General features: G+C 38.3%; 1 protein-coding gene across 12 annotated transcripts in view; it reads left to right on the top strand.

Annotated features, from left to right (window-relative positions):
• TAFA2 (TAFA chemokine like family member 2) overlaps positions 1-17,394 on the top strand; it is a 582,804-nt gene that overhangs the window by 406,285 nt on the left and 159,125 nt on the right. For all 12 annotated transcript variants that reach the window (XM_055579232.1, XM_055579231.1, XM_055579230.1 and 9 more), the window contains one exon: positions 68-174. In XM_055579232.1, the coding sequence (XP_055435207.1) occupies positions 69-174 (106 nt within the window). In that variant the 5' untranslated portion in view covers position 68. The remainder of the gene's footprint in view (positions 1-67; positions 175-17,394) is intronic.

Here is a 17,394-nt window from a genome sequence, read left to right as displayed (position 1 = left end):
TTATAGTGGAAAAACAGTGGGTTCACATACTTAAGATTTTTATTATTATTATTATTATTTTTTGCAGGATGAGTAAGAGATACTTACAGAAAGCAACAAAAGGAAAACTGCTAATAATAATATTTATTGTAACCTTGTGGGGGAAAGTTGTATCCAGTGCAAACCATCATAAAGGTAAGTTCTTCTCATTTCTTCCTCGCTGTCTATGGAAGGAAACTCCCTTTAATACAGACTGTTGTGTTCTGCCTTTACTGGTGAGTTACTTTTACTAAATATGGGTCTGCCCATTGCAGTTCTTTTCAAGTGAAGATGCAGAGATCCTAATATGGCTTTGATAGGGAATGAATGAGTATTAAAATGTTTCCAAGATTACTGTCACTTCTGCAAATAATATTCAAAGAGTACAGAACCGTGAATCTGCTTTATTCCTACCATTTCCATTTTTAAGATGTTAAAATGTTGAGTTGACAGGCAACAAAGATGAGTTTCAATGTGTAATTATCCACTAATGAAAGCACCTTTAATAATACTTATCTTAATAATATGTATACATGTGAATTTCCTTTCAGTACTTTTTGTAGGTCATATTTCTTCATGCCAGAGTATATCTTTGGCCACTATTTGGGTTTTACTGCTAGTATGATATTAAGCAGGTTCAATCCTGCCATGAAACAGGGGGAGGGAGGATATTTGTCTTATATATGTGTGTTAAGCTTGATAGCTCATAATTATGCCTCTTTCTGTTCTCTTTCCTGAGCATGAGACTCAGCATAGTGAATAAATACTTTTTCCCAAATGAATTAAAATGGGATATTTCTGGACTGTTCCTACCACAATTAAGTATTCATAACCTGAAAAGTCAATTTAGATTTTTCTGTGAAATATGATTTTACAATCTAGTTCTTTTTCCTCTGTAAAGTCCACAGATTAGCAACTTACTTTCTTATTTCTGATTAGAGTTAAGCCTGCCTTGAATTTTGTTAACACTTAAAATAGTTACACATGGGCATTTAATTAGCATTACGGAAGAAGTATGCCAGGGAGGGAAGATGTGGTGTGACACTTATAAACACTTATAAATCTTTCCCCCTGTGTTTAAAACAAAAAAGTCATCTTTCAAAATATGAATTTTATAAAAAGTTTCTTCATATTTCACAATCCTGTTTTTGCCCCACTGTGCATGTTTTCTTCTTTTCCTTAGTATAGCACACAGATCCACAAATAAAGCTTAAAAAATTTTAAATTAGGGTTACTGGTATAATATTAAAAAGATGTTAAGGAGGATATTATTCATCTGCCTCCAAATTGGCTACAGTGAACCAAACTGAAGAATAATGCAGCCTTAAATTGTTGTGTTCAGTCAACAACAATCCTGTTGTTGATTGAATCCTGTTCAATCCTGTCCAACACTTTGAGACCCCATGGACTACAGCATGCCATGCTTTCCTGTCCTTCACCATCTCTTGTAAATTGCTCAAACTCATGTCCATTGAGTTGGTGATGCCATCCAACGATCTTGTCCTCTGTCATCCCCTCCTCTGGCCTTCAATCTTTCCCATTATCAGGGTCTTTTCTAATTAGTCAGCTCTTCCCATCAGGTGGCCGAAGTATTGGAGCTTCAGCTTCAGCATCAGTCCTTCTAATGAATATTCATGATTGATTTCCTTTAGGATTGACTGGTTTGATCTCCTTGCAGTCCAAGGGACTCTCAAGAGTCTTCTCTAGCACTATAGTTCAAAAGTATTGATTCTTTGGTGCTCAGGCTTCTTTATGATCCAACTGTCACATTCCACTACTGAAAAAACCATAGCTTTGACTATATGGACCTTTTTTGGCCAAGTAATGTTTCTGCTTTTTAATATGGTGTATAAGTTGGTCATAGTTTTTCTTCCAAGGAGCAAGCATCTTTTAATTTCATGGTTGCAGTCACCATTTGCAGTGATTTTGGAGCCCAAGAAAATAAAGTCTCTCACTGTTTCCGTTGTTTCCCCATCTATTTGGCATGAAGTGACGGGACTAGATGCCATGATCTTAGGTTTTTGAATGTTGAGTTTTAAGCCAGCTCTTTCATGCTCCTCTTTCACATTCATCAAGAGGCTCTTTAGTTCTTCTTCACTTTCTGCCATAAGGGTGTTTTCATCTGCATCTCTGAGGTTATTGATATTTTCTCTCTGCAATCTTGATTCCATCTTGTGTTTCATCCCATCCTGGTATTTTGCATGATGTACTCTGTATGTAAGTTAAATAAGCAGGGTGACAATATACAACCTTGACGTACTCCTTTTCCAATTTTGAACCAGTCCTTTGTTCCATGTCTAGTTATAACTGCAGCCTTCAATATTCACCTTTTAAAAAGGGGCAAACTACTGGGGCCGAGCCTCCTGATTTGGACTTCACTAGAGAAGACACCACTTTTCCAGTGGTCGTGTATGGATGTGAGAGTCGGACTGTGAAGAAAGCTGAGCACCGAAGAATTGATGCTTTTGAACTGTGGTGTTGGAGAAGACTCTGGAGAGTCCCTTGGACTGCAAGGAGATCCAACCAGTCCATCCTAAAGGAGATCAGTCCTGGGTGTTCATTGGAAGGACTGATGTTGAAGCTGAAACTCCAATACTTTGGCCACCTGATGTGAAGAGCTGACTCATTGGAAAAGACCCTTATGCTGGGAGGGATTGGGGGCAGGAGGAGAAGGGGACGACAGAGGATGAGATGGCTGAATGGCATCACCGACTCGATGGACGTAAGTTTGAGTGAACTCCGGGAGTTGGTGATGGACAGGGAGGCCTGGCGTGCTGTGATTCATGGGATTGCAAAGAGTCGGACATGACTGAGTGACTGATATGAACTGAACAGAGAAGACACATCATCCATATGGTCCCCATGGATGGTCATCCCAGTGCACCTTCTCAGTCTATAAAAATAGAATTGAGAGAAATGGGAGAGATTCATAGTAATTGTGAGTGTCAGTCCAGCAAAACAAGGGCTCATGATAAGGATGTGTTTTCATCTCCAAAGCCAAGTCGTGGGGTCTCTAAGAGAATCAATCAAAAGGACTGCTCCATAGTGAATACTGCATACAATTTTTAGAGCTGCTTTTAAGAACTTATAAGTTGTGCTATGTTCTGTGCTAACCTCAAAACAAAGATCTTTTCTTACTTTTTGCCAAAAAAAAAAAAGAATGTTTCTTGAACATATGAGATTGACTCAGAAAACCTACTCAAAGTGCCAAACCCAGTGCAGTACAGAAATGACTTTTGCTGATCCATTTCCACCCTACAAGAATATTTTGGAGGAAGAATTTAGGAAAAATTTCTCTGCCTCTTTTCCCTTTTCCTTTCTTTCTTTCTTTTATATTTTCTATGCAAATGTTCCTTTTGTTTAAACTATTTTACATCTAATGAGTATAATTTACATATTATTTGACACATACATAATATTTTAATTAATGTACATACAGCCATACATGAACTGTGAACTTCCAGATGTTCAAGCCAGTTTAGGAAAAGGCAGAAGAACCAGAGATCAAATTGCCAACATCAGCTGGATCATGGAAAAAGCAAGAGAGTTCCAGAAAAACATCTATTTCTGCTTTATTGACTATGCCAAAGCCTTTGACAGTGTGGATTACAATAAACTGTGGAAAATTCTTCAAGAGATGGGAATACCTGACCACCTGACCTACCTCTTGAGAAACCTATATGCAGGTCAGGAAGCAACAGTTAGAACTGGACATGGACCAACAGACTGGTTCCAAATAGGAAAAGGAGTACGTCAAGGCTGTATATTGTCACCCTGCTTATTTAACTTATATGCAGAGTACATCATGAGAACCGCTGGGCTGGAAGAAGCACAAGCTAGAATCAAGATTGCCAGGAGAAATATCACCTCAGATATGCAAATGACACCACCCTTATGGCAGAAAGTGAAGAGGAACTAAAGAGCCTCTTGATGAAAGTGAAAGAGCAGAGTGAAAAGGTTGACTTAAAGCTCAACATTCAGAAAACTAAGATCGTGGCATCTGGTTCATGGCAAATAGATTGGGAAACAGTGGAAACAGTGGCTGACTTTATTTTTCTGGGCTCCAAAATCACTGCAGATGGTGATTGCAGCCATGAAATTAAAAGATGCTTACTCCTTGGAAGAAAAGTTATGACCAACCTAGACAGCATATTAAAAAGCAGAGACATTACTTTGTCAACAAAGGTCTGTCTAGTCAAGGCTATGGTTTTTCCAGTGGTCATGTATGAATGTAAGAGTTGGACTATAAAGAAAGCTGAGCACAGAAGAATTGATGCTTTTGAACTGTGGTGTTGGAGAAGACTCTTGAGAGTCCCTTGGACTGCAAGGAGATCCAACCAGTCCATTCTAAAGGAGATCGGTCCTGGGTGTTCATTGGAAGGACTGATGTTGAAGCTGAAACTCCAATACTTTGGCCACCTGATGTGAAGAGCTGACTCATTTGAAAAAACCCTGATGCTGGGAAAGGTTGAGGGCAGGAGAAGAAGGGGACGACAGAGGATGAGATGGTTGGATGGCATCGCCGACTCGATGGACCTGGGTTTGGGTGGACTCCAGGAGTTGGTGATGGACAGGGAGGCCTGGCATACTGCGGTTCAGGGGTCACAAAGAGTTGGACATGACTCAGCTACTGAACTGAACTGAATGTTTAGGACATATTCTTAAAAGAACACAAGTGTGCTCACCACCCAATTGAGACATGTAACATTTCTAATTCTTTTGAACATGTGTCTTCCACTCTAATTTCATTTCTTTGCCTCCTTACCTAAGCTAATCCCTATTCTAAACTTTGTATTTATAATTCCTTTGCTCTTATTTATAATTTTACTATGTATTTGTGTATATCCACATGACATGCTGCTGAATTTTGTTATTGATTTACATAATAGTGTTATACTGTGTTTTTATAATTTGCTATTTTGCCAAACAGTATATTTGTGACATTCATTATATTTGATGGTAAATACCTGTGGTTAATATTATTATTTAATGTTGCTCTGGTTTTTTTTTTTTGGCTTCCCAGGTAGCTCAGCTGATAAAGAATTCTCCTGCATTGCAGGAGACCCCAGTTTATTCCTAGGTCGGAAAGTTCCCCTGGTAAAAGGTTAGGCTACCCACTCCAGTATTCTTGGGCTTCCCTAGTGGTTCTTTGGTAAAGCATCTGGCTGCAATACAGGAGACCTGAGTTCAATCCCTGAGTTGGGAAGATCCCCTGAAGAAGGGCATGGTAGCCCATTCCAGTGTTCTTGCTGGGATAATCCCCATGGATAGAGGAACCTGGTGGTTACAGTCCATACATGAATATTTTGTGTTCTTGTCATTATGAACTAAGTTTCTATGAATATTCTTGTGTATCTTTCCTGTTGCACATGTGCAAGGGTGTCTCAAAGGCACATTCCAACGAGTAAAATTCTAGGTCATGGAGCATTGCATATCTTCAGTCTTGCCAGATTCTGTTAAATGGGTTTTCAAAGTAGTACTAAGAAAGTTTTTCAATTATTTCTTTTTATTGAGGTATAGTTGATTTATAACACTAGATTAGTTTCTGGTATATAACACAGTGATTCAAAATTTTTATGGATTATATTACATTTAATGTTATTATAAAATGTTAGCTACATTCCCTGTGCTATATACTATATCCTTATGGCTTATTTTATACATAATAGTTTGTGTCTCTTAATCCTCAACCCTTATTTTTCCCCTCCTTTTTTCATCTCCCCACTATTAATCACTAATTTATTCTCTATATCTAAGAGATTGTTTCTATTTTACCATATTAATTTGTTTATTTTAATAACATACAATGTTTGTCTTTCTCTGTCTGACATATTTGACTAAGCACAATACCCTCCAGGTCTATCCATGTTGTTGCAAATGGCAGAATTTCATCCTTTTTATGGCTCAGTAGTATTCCATTGTGCATACATACCACATCTTTATACATTCATCTCTCTATGGATATTTAGGTTGCTTTCAAAACTTGCCCATTGTAAATAGTGCTGCAATGAACATTCAGAAGCATGTATCCTTTCAAATTATTGTTTTCTCTGACTGTATTGGTAAAATACCCTGGAATAGAATGGCTACATCATATAATAGATCTATTTTTCCATTATGGGGGAAGATTCCATCCTGTTTTCCATACTGGTACACCAATTTACATTCCCTTTCTCACCAACAGTGTACACAGGTTGTTTTTTCTCCATATCCTTGTGAACATTTATGACTTGTGATCATTTTTGTGACAGCCATTTTGACAGGTGTGGTGGTATCTCATTGTGATTTCAATTTGCATATCCATGATGATTAGTGATGTTCATCTTTTCATATGCCACTTGGCCATCTGTGTGTTTTCCTTCAGAAAAATGTCTATTCACTTATGCCCATTTTTTAATCAAATTGTATTTTTTTGAGTTGTATGAGCTGTTTATATATTTTGAATATTAGCCCCTTATCTATCATATCGTTTGCAAATGTTTTTGCCCATGTAGTAGGTTGTCTTTTGTTCTATTGATGGCTTCCTTTGCTGTGCAAAAGCTTTTAGGTTTAATTAGATCCCATTTGTTTATTTTTGATTTTGCTTCCATTGCTCTTTAAGAGAGATTCAGAAATATATTGCTATAATTTATGTCAAAGAGTATTCTGCCTATGTTTCCTTCTAGGAGTTTTATAGTTTCAGATCTTCCATTTAGTCTTTGATCCATTTTGAGTTTATTTTTATGTATGGTGTGACAAAAATTTCTAATTCTGTTCCTTTACTTGTAGCTGTCCAGTTTTCCCATTGCTTATTGAAGAGACTGTTTTTTATCCATTACATACGCTTGCCTCTTTTTTCATAGATTAGTGACCATGAGGTGCATGGGTTTATTTCTGGGCTGTTTATTCTGTTCTATTGATATAGATAGATGTCTGTTTTTGTGCTAGTACCATCCTAATTTGATGGCTATAGTTTTGTTGCATAGTCTTAAATCAGAAAGTGTGACATCTCTAGTTCTGTTCTTTTTATTCAAGATTCCTTTGGGTATTCCAGATCTTTTGTGTTTCAATACAAATTTTAGAATTATTCATTCTAGTTGTATAAAAAAAAATCAAAACACCCAGAAGCGCACTCCTCTTTTGTTATCTAAGCTATATGCTCTTGAGATTCCCTCTAAGAGGGCTGTCTAGGTCCTTCTGTTGTGACAGATTGACTGTGTAGGCAGTCTGGTGGGTTTTGTTGGCTTCTGGCCCAGATGATTATCAGACTCTGCCTTGCTAGTGGGGCCTGATCGGGAGGCAGCTGATTGCAGAACCCCAGGATGCCCTGAGGCTAGTACTAACTCACAGGTGGTTGGAGTCAGAGTCCAGAAGACTCAGGGACTATCGTACCCACTACTGGTGAATGAATCCGAATCCTGGAGTCAGTGCCAGACTACTGGCAGGTAGTAAGATCAGTCCTAGAGTCTGGCTTCAGGTTCCAGGGATCCCAGAGCTGGTGTCAGATCATTGGTGGACAGGGGTCTGGTTCTTGACACAGTTGCATATGTGGTTCATGGTGTCCTGAAGCTTGTGTTGGCCTGCTAGTTACAGAGCTGGGTCCCCACTGGTCCCAGGGTAGCGTCTGGCCTGATGAGGTGGACTATGTCCTCAGGCTGAAGAATTGTGATTTTCTTACATCTGCTGTCTGCCCCATCATGGATTAGGCTGGTCTAGAGGCTTGTGCAGGCTTCCTGGTGGGAGCTGCTGGTGCTGGCCTACTGGTGGGTGGAGCTGGGTCTTGGCCTTCCGGTACTGTGGACTCTTCAGCAGTGCTGAGTTTAGATGTGGCTGTGAACTCGGGAAGTTTTTAGGCAGTCTGTTTGCTGATGGGTGGGACTGTGTTCCCAACCAGTTAGTTGTTTGGCCTGAGGTTTCCAGCACTGGAACGACAGAGGATAAGATGGTTGGATGGCATCACTGACTCGATGAACATGTGTTTGAGCAAGCTCCAGGAGTTGGTGATGGACAGGGAAGCCTGGTGTGCTGCATGCAGTCCATGGGGTTGCAAAGAGTTGGACATGACTGAGCAACTGAACTGAACTGAACTTCCAGCACTGATGTCTAGAAGCTGTTGGATGGGGCCAGGTCTTGGCATTAATGAGCCAGAGGGAGGATCCCATGATGGCAGCTGCAAGCAGCAGTGTCCATGTGGTAGACGGCTCCCATATGTGGCTACTGTGAATGTCTATGTCCCCAGGGTGAATTGCAACCAGCCCCTGCCTCTCCAGGCAACTCTGCTAGGTCTAGCTCAGGCTTCTTTCAAGTTACTGCTCCTGCACTGGGTGCCAGAACATGTGGGAGTTTGTGTAGGCTCTTTAAGAGTGAAGTCTCTATCTCCCACAGACCACATGGCTTTAATCATTGGTTAGGTTTAGGGCAAAGGAGGCCTGTTTGCTTATTTTCATTTTTTATTGTGAGATAATTAATAAGAAATCTGTCTCTGATCTAGAGCACTTTGTGTGAGCATTCAAGGTAAAAGTAATACAGATGAATATTAAAAATCCAACAGCTCTTTTCTAAGAGCTTTGTAGATATGAACTCATTTAATCCTTATGACAATCTATAATGTAGCTACTATTATTTTATCTATTATATAGATCAGAAACTGTGGCAAAGAAGAGTTAAATCATTTGACCCAAATTGCCTAGCTAGTGTAACTGTTGGGAGAAGAAATCAAATCTCGGAAGTCTCATTCCATGTGACATGACAAATATCTGGTAGTGAATTTCTTTGTATTATTTGGGATTTAGTTGACTTCCTGAATCTGTGGATTGGTGTCTTTCATGATCTTTGAAAGAATTTCAGATATTCCATCTTGAGATATTCCTTCTATTATCTCTACTGAGCTAGAACTATGGTTATATGTATGTCAGCTTCCCCTCTCTGTTCTGCATGTATTTCAGTCTCTTATATTTTGCACCTTCAGGTCTTTCTGTGCTATATTCTGCAGTATTAATTCAAATCTTTTTTTTCCTACCAAAAAATGTGTTCTCTTTGGTCTAATTTGCTCTTTCATGTATTTACAGAGTCTTAATTTCATCTATTACATGTTACTAAAAACTCTTTTTTCTTACAAATTGACTTGGCTTTTGATATATTTTGTTCTTTATTTGCTTAGTGTCTATTTCTTTTTATACATTATATATCAAATGTCACACATATATAAAATTTGATGCTTCTGTTTTATGAAATTTTTGCGATTTCCTCTTCATGACTCTCACTCATAGTACTTTATTTTAGGGTTTTGTGATTTTAAAATTTTGTGAGCTAATGTTTATTGGAATCATATTGTGAGAGTTTTTAAGGCCTATATTTAGAATTCATTCTGCTCAAGTTGATTTGCATATGCCATGTGTCTTAGGTAAGCTTCTCTAAAATCAGAGCCAAGTCAGGAATTCTTATTTATGTGATTTATAGAAAGAATACTCTCAGGAGATGGAGAGCAAGTGCAGCAGGATAGAGTTGGGGACAAAAGTTGAGCACAAATAGGGTCTCAGCTGGAGAATAGCCTGGTCAAGTCCTTTAGGTGGCTCAAAACATAAATTGCTTCACAGAGTTGATTCCCTCCTTGAAGTGAGATAAAGAGCCTCTTCTACATTTGTGTCCATTTGGCACTCTCTGTTGACATGTTAAACACGGTAGGGAGTAACCCTCCTGGAATATTAAAAGCTTCTCTTTAGCAGGTGGTAGAGCTCTAAACAAGGGAGGGGCTGTGAATAGTAATCTCCTACCATTCACAGGAAGTGGGGGTAAGGTGCACTGCTGATAAAAAGGATCTTGGTAGTGAACCAACAGCTATGTATCACTGCAGTCCACTTCTTTTACCCCTTAGATCTGCTTGCTTCTTATTTAAACGTACTCTGTCCAAGCAAAGCTTATCAAAGATTCTGGTTGGTTACAATTTCCAAAAACACTTACTTGAGGAGGAATTGTGGGGCCATCACTAAGGCAGTTGATACCATTAGCTGATACTCATTATCTGCCCACTTCCTTAGCCATTAGATTCCTATCTCCTTCCTATTCAGCTAGAAGGCTTACCTTGATGATTTACCTAGACCTCACAGCTAACGGTTCTAAGCTCTGTGTTATCATGCTCTTAATTCTGGGGTTGTTGTACTTACAAAATTAAAAATTTATGGTTGTAACTGGGCATTGGGGTTGCCAAGAAATACCTCAGTGAACCATATGAGAGCCTAACCTATTTTATTCTGTCCTGGTACATAGCAACTGCCCTCTTCCTTGTGACCATTGAGGTCACTATTAACCTCATCACTATTTAACTCCCTTTTTTTTTTTTCTTGCTCGTCTATGGGGCTGTTGTTTTTCAGTTGCTCAGTTGTGTCTATCTCTTTGCAACCCCATGAACTGCAGCACACCAGGCCTCCCTGTCCCTCACCATCTCCCAGAGTTTGCTCAAGTTCATGTCCATTGAATTGCTGATGCCATTCAGCCATCTCATCCTCTGTCACCCTCTTCTCTTTCTGCCTTCAATCTTTCCCAGCACCAGAGTTTTTTCCAATGAATTAGCTGTTCACATCAGGTGGCCAAAGTATTGGAACTTCAGCATCAGTCCTTTCAATGAGTATTCAGGGTTGATTTCCTTCAGGATCTACTGGTTTGTTCTCCTTGTAGTCCAAGGGACTCTCAAGAGTCCTATATGGTTCTGAGTAGGCAGCAACTGAAGCTGTATGTTTAGTAGGATTCTTATTGTTTCCCCTTGTACACACTTTCCCTTTCTGGGAACCAGGGTTGCTAGACTCAAAGAGTCTGTTGGTAGTTTTCACAGGAATATTTTAAGTGAATAATTCTGATGGAAAATATGTTTTACTCAATAGTTTTCAAATACCCACAATAAGGACTGAGAATATAGCAGTACATATAAGAGGCAAAAATGTTGTACTTGTGGAGTTTTTGTCTTAGAGGTGGGAAGATGGAATAAAAAGGAAACCAGTTTTATAGTATAAATGCTATGGAAAAAAGAAAGGAAGAAAGAGGTATGAGAATTGTTTAAGAGGGATTGTAGTTTTAAATAAGGCCTTTGGGTAAGACCTAAAGTTTCCAGTGGAACTAGCCATGAAAATATCTGAAGGAAGGATGTTCCAGGCAGAGCAGTAAATAAGTATGAATGCTTTTAAATAGGAGCATGCCTGGAGAAAGAATGAGGAGTAGCAAGGCTGCTGTGCGTAGAGCAGACTATGTAAGGAAGAGAGTGGTACGAGATGAGATCATTACAGAGTAGGTAAGTGTAGGAGATGAAACAACAAAATAAATAGCTCTTCCAAATACCAGTGCAATAGCACTGTGTTCTCAAGAGCAACCAATTGGAGAATAGTTTTACTCTGTTTTTTTTTTTAACAGAATGTAGAAACACTGTAGAAATCTAGAGCATTTGTATTCAAAAAATGAGATATCTAAAAATCAGAAAATGTCATCGCCTGCTTAATAAAGTCTTCTGAGCTTTGGGCACTAAAAGTCCCTCACCCACAGACAAATCTCCACAGATATTCTGTCCTGAATTCTCACAGTTGTTTCAGGCTGGGCATTTTGGGAAGGGTGTAGTGATTAACTCAGAGCATTGTGACAGCCAATCAAAAAGTATAAGCACTATTTCCCCTTGGAAGAAATTACATCAGGTATAGCTTCAGATAGTGGAGATCAGAGAGGAAATATTTCAGTTTAGAATGCCAAGTTCCCAATAGAAAAACAGTCATAATCTTAGAAGACTGTTTTCTTGCCTTTTCTTCCTTTACCCATCAGATCCAAACTAAATTTAGATAGAATGAATCATCACTGAATGTTTGAGTTGGAAAGTGATCTGTATTTAGTGTGGGATATAGTCACTTGGACTGCAAGGAGATCCAACCACTCCATTCTAAACAAAATCAATCCTTGGAAGGAATGATGCTGAAGCTGAAACTCCAATACTTTGGCCACCTCATGCGAAGAGTTGACTCACTGGAAAAGACCCTGATGCTGGGAGGGATTGGGGGCAGGAGAAGAAGGGGACGACAGAGGATGAGATGGCTGGATGGCATCACCGACTTGATGGACATGGGTTTGGGTGAACTCCGGGAGTTGGTGATGGACAGGGAGGCCTGGCGTGCTGCGATTCATGGGGTCGCAGAGTTGGACATGACCGAGTGACTGAACTGAACTGATCCACAGATGAGAGTTAAACACATACACATTTTTTTAAAGTTCATTTGATTAAATGTTATCCTTCACTGTCATATTGCTGCTGCTGCTGCTAAGTTGCTTCAGTCGTGTCCGACTCTGTGCAACCCCATAGATGGCAGCCCACCAGGCTCCCCTGTCCCTGGGATTCTCCAGGCAAGAACACTGGAGTGGGTTGCCATTTCCTTCTCCAATGAATGAAAGTGAAAAGTGAAATTGAAGTCGCTCAGTCATGTCCGACTCTTAGCAACCCCATGGACTGCAGCCCACCAGGCCCCTCCGTCCATGGGATTTTCCAGGCAAGAGTACTGGAGTGGGGTGCCATTGCCTTCTCCTCAGTGTCATATTAGGTGATTACTAATATGAGTTGGAACTTTTGATTAAATGAATTTTTTTCAGAAAAAAGTTAAACTGTGATTTTCAGCCTAAAGCCTACATGAGAGAGCAGCCATTTAATTTTTTCCTTTGGTAGTTCTTGATTTATTTGTTGGTTCATTTGACAATTTATTCATGTCTCCAACCAGTTACCCAGTAAACAAAATATATATGTTTTCATTAAAACAAAATTTGTTTTAATTCCAAAACAGTAAATATTTACTAATGACAGTACTTTGGCCACCTGACACTTAAGAGCTGACTCATTGGAAAAGACCCTGATTGGGAAAGGTTGAAGGCAAGAGGAGAAGGGGGCAACAGAGGACAAGATTGTTGGATAGCATCACTGCCTCAATAGACATGATTTTGATCAAGCTCTGGGAGATATTGAAGGACAGGGAAGCCTGGCATGCTGTAGTCCATGGGGTCACAAAGAGTTGGACACAACTGAGTGACTGAACAACAACAATAATTGATATTTTAAAGATATAGATAAGCAAAAGAGGCAGAAATAAAAGTCATTCATGATTTCATGTTCCAAAATAACCACTGTTACCCTTTCAAAAACAGTATAAAATTTTGTGACCTCCTTTTCTCACTTTAAAATATACAAAATACATATTTGAGTATTTGTTAAGTGTTGGGTTTTAGGTCAGGTTCTGGAGGTTAATAAGTGACCAGCACAAGCTTGTTTCATGCTCTGTGGAACTTACAAAATGGTAGGTGTGAAAAATACTAATTTGATAATTGGGAAAATAGATATTTAATTATAAATTGCATTAAAGTATTTAGAGATATTCAGGATAAGAGTATATAACATACAAAATGGGTGGAAGGCAATCAGGAAAGTCTTTTCTAGGGAAGAGACATTTGAATTAAGGTCTAAATGGAGAGTAGGAGCTGGCATCCAGGTAGGATCAGTAGCCTGTGCAAAGGTGCTAAAACATGAAGGAAGAGAATGCTTTGGAGCAAAAACAAGATCACTGTGTTCAAGGACATAAAGCAGGGAGGATGGTGTGTGCAGTTAAACAGGGGATGTGGCTGGTGCAGATCCTTTGGGGTCATATTCAGTTAAAATTGTTTGATCTAATTTAGCTAGGATGTTACTATGTTCTCTTGTGCTGGTTTGCAGTTGACTATGATGTACACTAAAATTTAAGAACCCTGATTTATGATTCATAGTGTTTCAAGGGCCTTGTTTATGAGAACAATTAGATTAAAGGCCTAAGAGAAAGAAAAATGGCCATAACATCAACTGACTCTACTTTTGACTTTTAAAAATACATTTTATTATTTATTTTATTGAATTTTCAAAGTAATGCATGTTTATTTGAGAAGCTTTGGTAAGAAAGAAAAATATCAAGAAGAGAAATCAAATTACCCATAATTTGTGCACATAGAATTAATTAGATGGCATGTGGGCATATTTTCATCTGATTTAATTTATGAATGCATTAAACATATTTGAGAGCATTCTGTTCATTCAGTTGTTATTTATTTGTACATTTATTGACATGGACTAGGTGAGAGACTATGCGGTTCTGGGCTGGTGGTGTTGTTATTGTTTAGTCACTGAGTCATGCCCAACTCTTTTGTGACCATGGTCTTGGTGATTCTGATTTAAATGATGTAGATAAAGTTGCTGTTTTCCTGGAGTTTACCCTTTTATATCCTGAGTTTTCTCCTCTTTTTAATATTAAGATATCTCATGTATACAGAATAATGCACAAAACACATATGTACACTCAAAATAACAATTATAAACATAGCAATTGTTGTAAAATACCAACCAGGACAGTAAATAGAATATTACCAGCCCCCCAAAGTTCCTTATCCCTCTTCCTGATTACAACTCTTTGCCCATAGAGGTACCTCTCCTTGTCTTCGTATGCTTAATTATAGAGGATTATTTTGTCTGTTTTTTGATTTTGTAAAATTGGGATCCTATGTTAGGTATTTTTAAAAGTGTTATTTGCTTCTTCCCTCAACATTTTTTTTCTTGAGATTCATCCACATTGTGACATAGGAGTCCATTGTGTGAGAAGAATGTGATGCATTTATCTTTTACTAAGGTGGGCATATGGGTTTTTCCAGTCATTGGCTGTTATTGCCAATGATACTGTGGACATTATTGTACATGCACTTTGGTTCACAGGTTCACAATTTGCCCCAAGTATATTTTTCTGAATAAAACTCTACGGGCTATATACGATAAGTACATATTCAAATTTCTCTTTTTCCCCACTTAGTAGTATAATTAGCAATAAATGCTAAATTAAAAGACAATTCCTTCTTGGTAGGAAAGCTGTGACAAACCTAGACACTGTTAAAAAGCAAAGACATCTCTTTTGCCAACAAAGGTCCATATAGTCAAGGCTATGGTCTTTCCAGTAGTAATGTATGGATGTGAGAGCTAGACAATAAAGAAGGCAGAGCACCGAAGGATTGATGCTTTCAAACTGTGGTGCTGGAGAAGACTCTTGAGAGTCCCTTGGAAAGCAAGGAGATCAAACCAGTCAATCTTTTTTTAAAATATATATATATATTTTTTTTTTCTAATTACTTTTTTTGCCATACATCAGCATATATATATTTATTTTAATTGGAGGCTAATTACTTTACAATACTGTAGTGGTTTTTGCCATACATTGACGTGAGTCAGCCATGGGTGTACATATGTCCCCCATTCTGAACCTCCCTCCCACCTCCCTCCCCATCCCATCCCATCCCTCAGGGTGTCCCAGTGCACCAGCCCTGAGCACCCTGTCTCATGCACTGAACCTGGCCTGGTGATCTATTTCACATATGGTAATATACATGTTTCAATGCTATTCTCTCAAATCATGCCACATTCACCTTCTCCCACAGAGTCCAAAAGTCTGTCCTTTATATGTGTCTCTTTTGCTGTCTCACATATAGGATCATTGTTACCATCTTTCTAAACTCTATATATACGCATTAATATACTGTATTGGTATTTTTCTTTTTGACTTACTTCACTCTGGATAATAGGCTCCAGTTTCATTTACTTCATTAGAACTGATTCATATGTGCGTGGATTTATCTCTGGGCTTTCTTTTTGTTCCATTGGTCTGTATTTGTGTCTTTGTGCCAGTACCATACTGCCTTGATAATTGTGGCTTTGTAGTAGAGCCTGAAGTCAGGTAGGTTGATTCCTCCAGTTCCATTCTTCTTTCTCAAGATTGCTTTGGCTATTCGAGGTTTTTTGTATTTCCATACAAATTGTGAAATTATTTGTTCTAGCTCTGTGAAGAATACTGTTGGTAGCTTGATAGGGATTGCATTGAATCTATAAATTGCTTTGGGTAGTATACTCATTTTCACTATATTGATTCTTCCAATCCATGAACATGGTATATTTCTCCATCTGTTAGTGTCCTCTTTGATTTCTTTCACCAGTGTTTTATAGTTTTCTATATATAGGTCTTTAGTTTCTTTAGGTGGATATATTCCTAAGTATTTTATTCTTTCCGTTGCAATGCTGAATGGAATTGTGCCCTTAATTTCTCTTTCTGTTTTCTCATTATTAGTGTATAGGAATGCAAGGGATTTCTGTGTGTTGATTTTATATCCTGCGACTTTACTATAGTCATTGATTAGTTCTAGTAATTTTCTGGTGGAGTCTTTAGGGTTTTCTATGTAGAGGATCATGTCATCTGCAAATAGTGAGAGTTTTACTTCTTCTTTTCCAATTTGGATTCCTTTGATTTCTTTTTCTGCTCTGATTGCTGTGGCCAAAACTTCCAAAATTATGTTGAATAGTAATGGTGAGAGTGGGCACCCTTGTCTTGTTCCTGACTTTAGAGGAAATGCTTTCAATTTTTCACCATTGAGGATAATGTTTGCTGTGGGTTTGTCATATATAGCTTTTATTATGTTGAGGTATGTTCCTTCTATTCCTGCTTTCTGGAGAGTTTTTATCATAAATGGATGTTGAATTTTGTCAAAGGCTTTCTCTGCATCTATTGAGATAATCATATGGTTTTTATTTTTCAATTTGTTAATGTGGTGTATTACATTGATTGATTTGCGGATATTGAAGAATCCTTGCATCCCTGGGATAAAGCCCACTTGGTCATGGTGTATGATCTTTTTAATGTGTTGTTGGATTCTGATTGCTAGAATTTTGTTAAGGATTTTTGCATCTATGTTCATCAGTGATATTGGCCTGTAGTTTTCTTTTTTTGTGGCATCTTTGTCAGGTTTTGGTATTAGGGTGATGGTGGCCTCGTAGAATGAGTTTGGAAGTTTACCATCCTCTGCAATTTTCTGGAAGAGTTTGAGCAGGATAGGTGTTAGCTATTCTCTAAATTTTTGGTAGAATTCAGCTGTGAAGCCGTCTGGACCTGGGCTTTTGTTTGCTGGAAGATTTTTGATTACAGTTCAATTTCTGTGCTTGTGATGGGTCTGTTAAGATTTTCTATTTCTTCCTGGTCGAGTTTTGGAAAGTTGTACTTTTCTAAGAATTTGTCCATTTCTTCCACGTTGTCCATTTTATTGGCATATAATTGTTGATAGTAGTCTCTTATGATCCTTTGTATTTCTGTGTTTTCTGTTGTGATCTCTCCATTTTCATGTCTAATTTTATTGATTTGATTTTTCTCCCTTTGTTTCTTGATGAGTCTGGCTAATGGTTTGTCAATTTTATTTATCCCTTCAAAGAACCAGCTTTTGGTTTTGTTGATTTTTGCTATGATCTCTTTTGTTTCTTTTGCATTTATTTCTGCTGTAAGTTTTAAGATTTCTTTCCTTCTACTCACCCTGGGGTTCTTCATTTCTTCCTTT

This window comes from Bubalus kerabau, chromosome 1, assembly GCF_029407905.1.
Source record: "Bubalus kerabau isolate K-KA32 ecotype Philippines breed swamp buffalo chromosome 1, PCC_UOA_SB_1v2, whole genome shotgun sequence".
Taxonomy (NCBI): Eukaryota; Metazoa; Chordata; class Mammalia; order Artiodactyla; family Bovidae; genus Bubalus; species Bubalus kerabau.
Note: the sequence above shows the minus strand (reverse complement) of the source record. Positions and strands in the feature narration are given on the sequence as shown.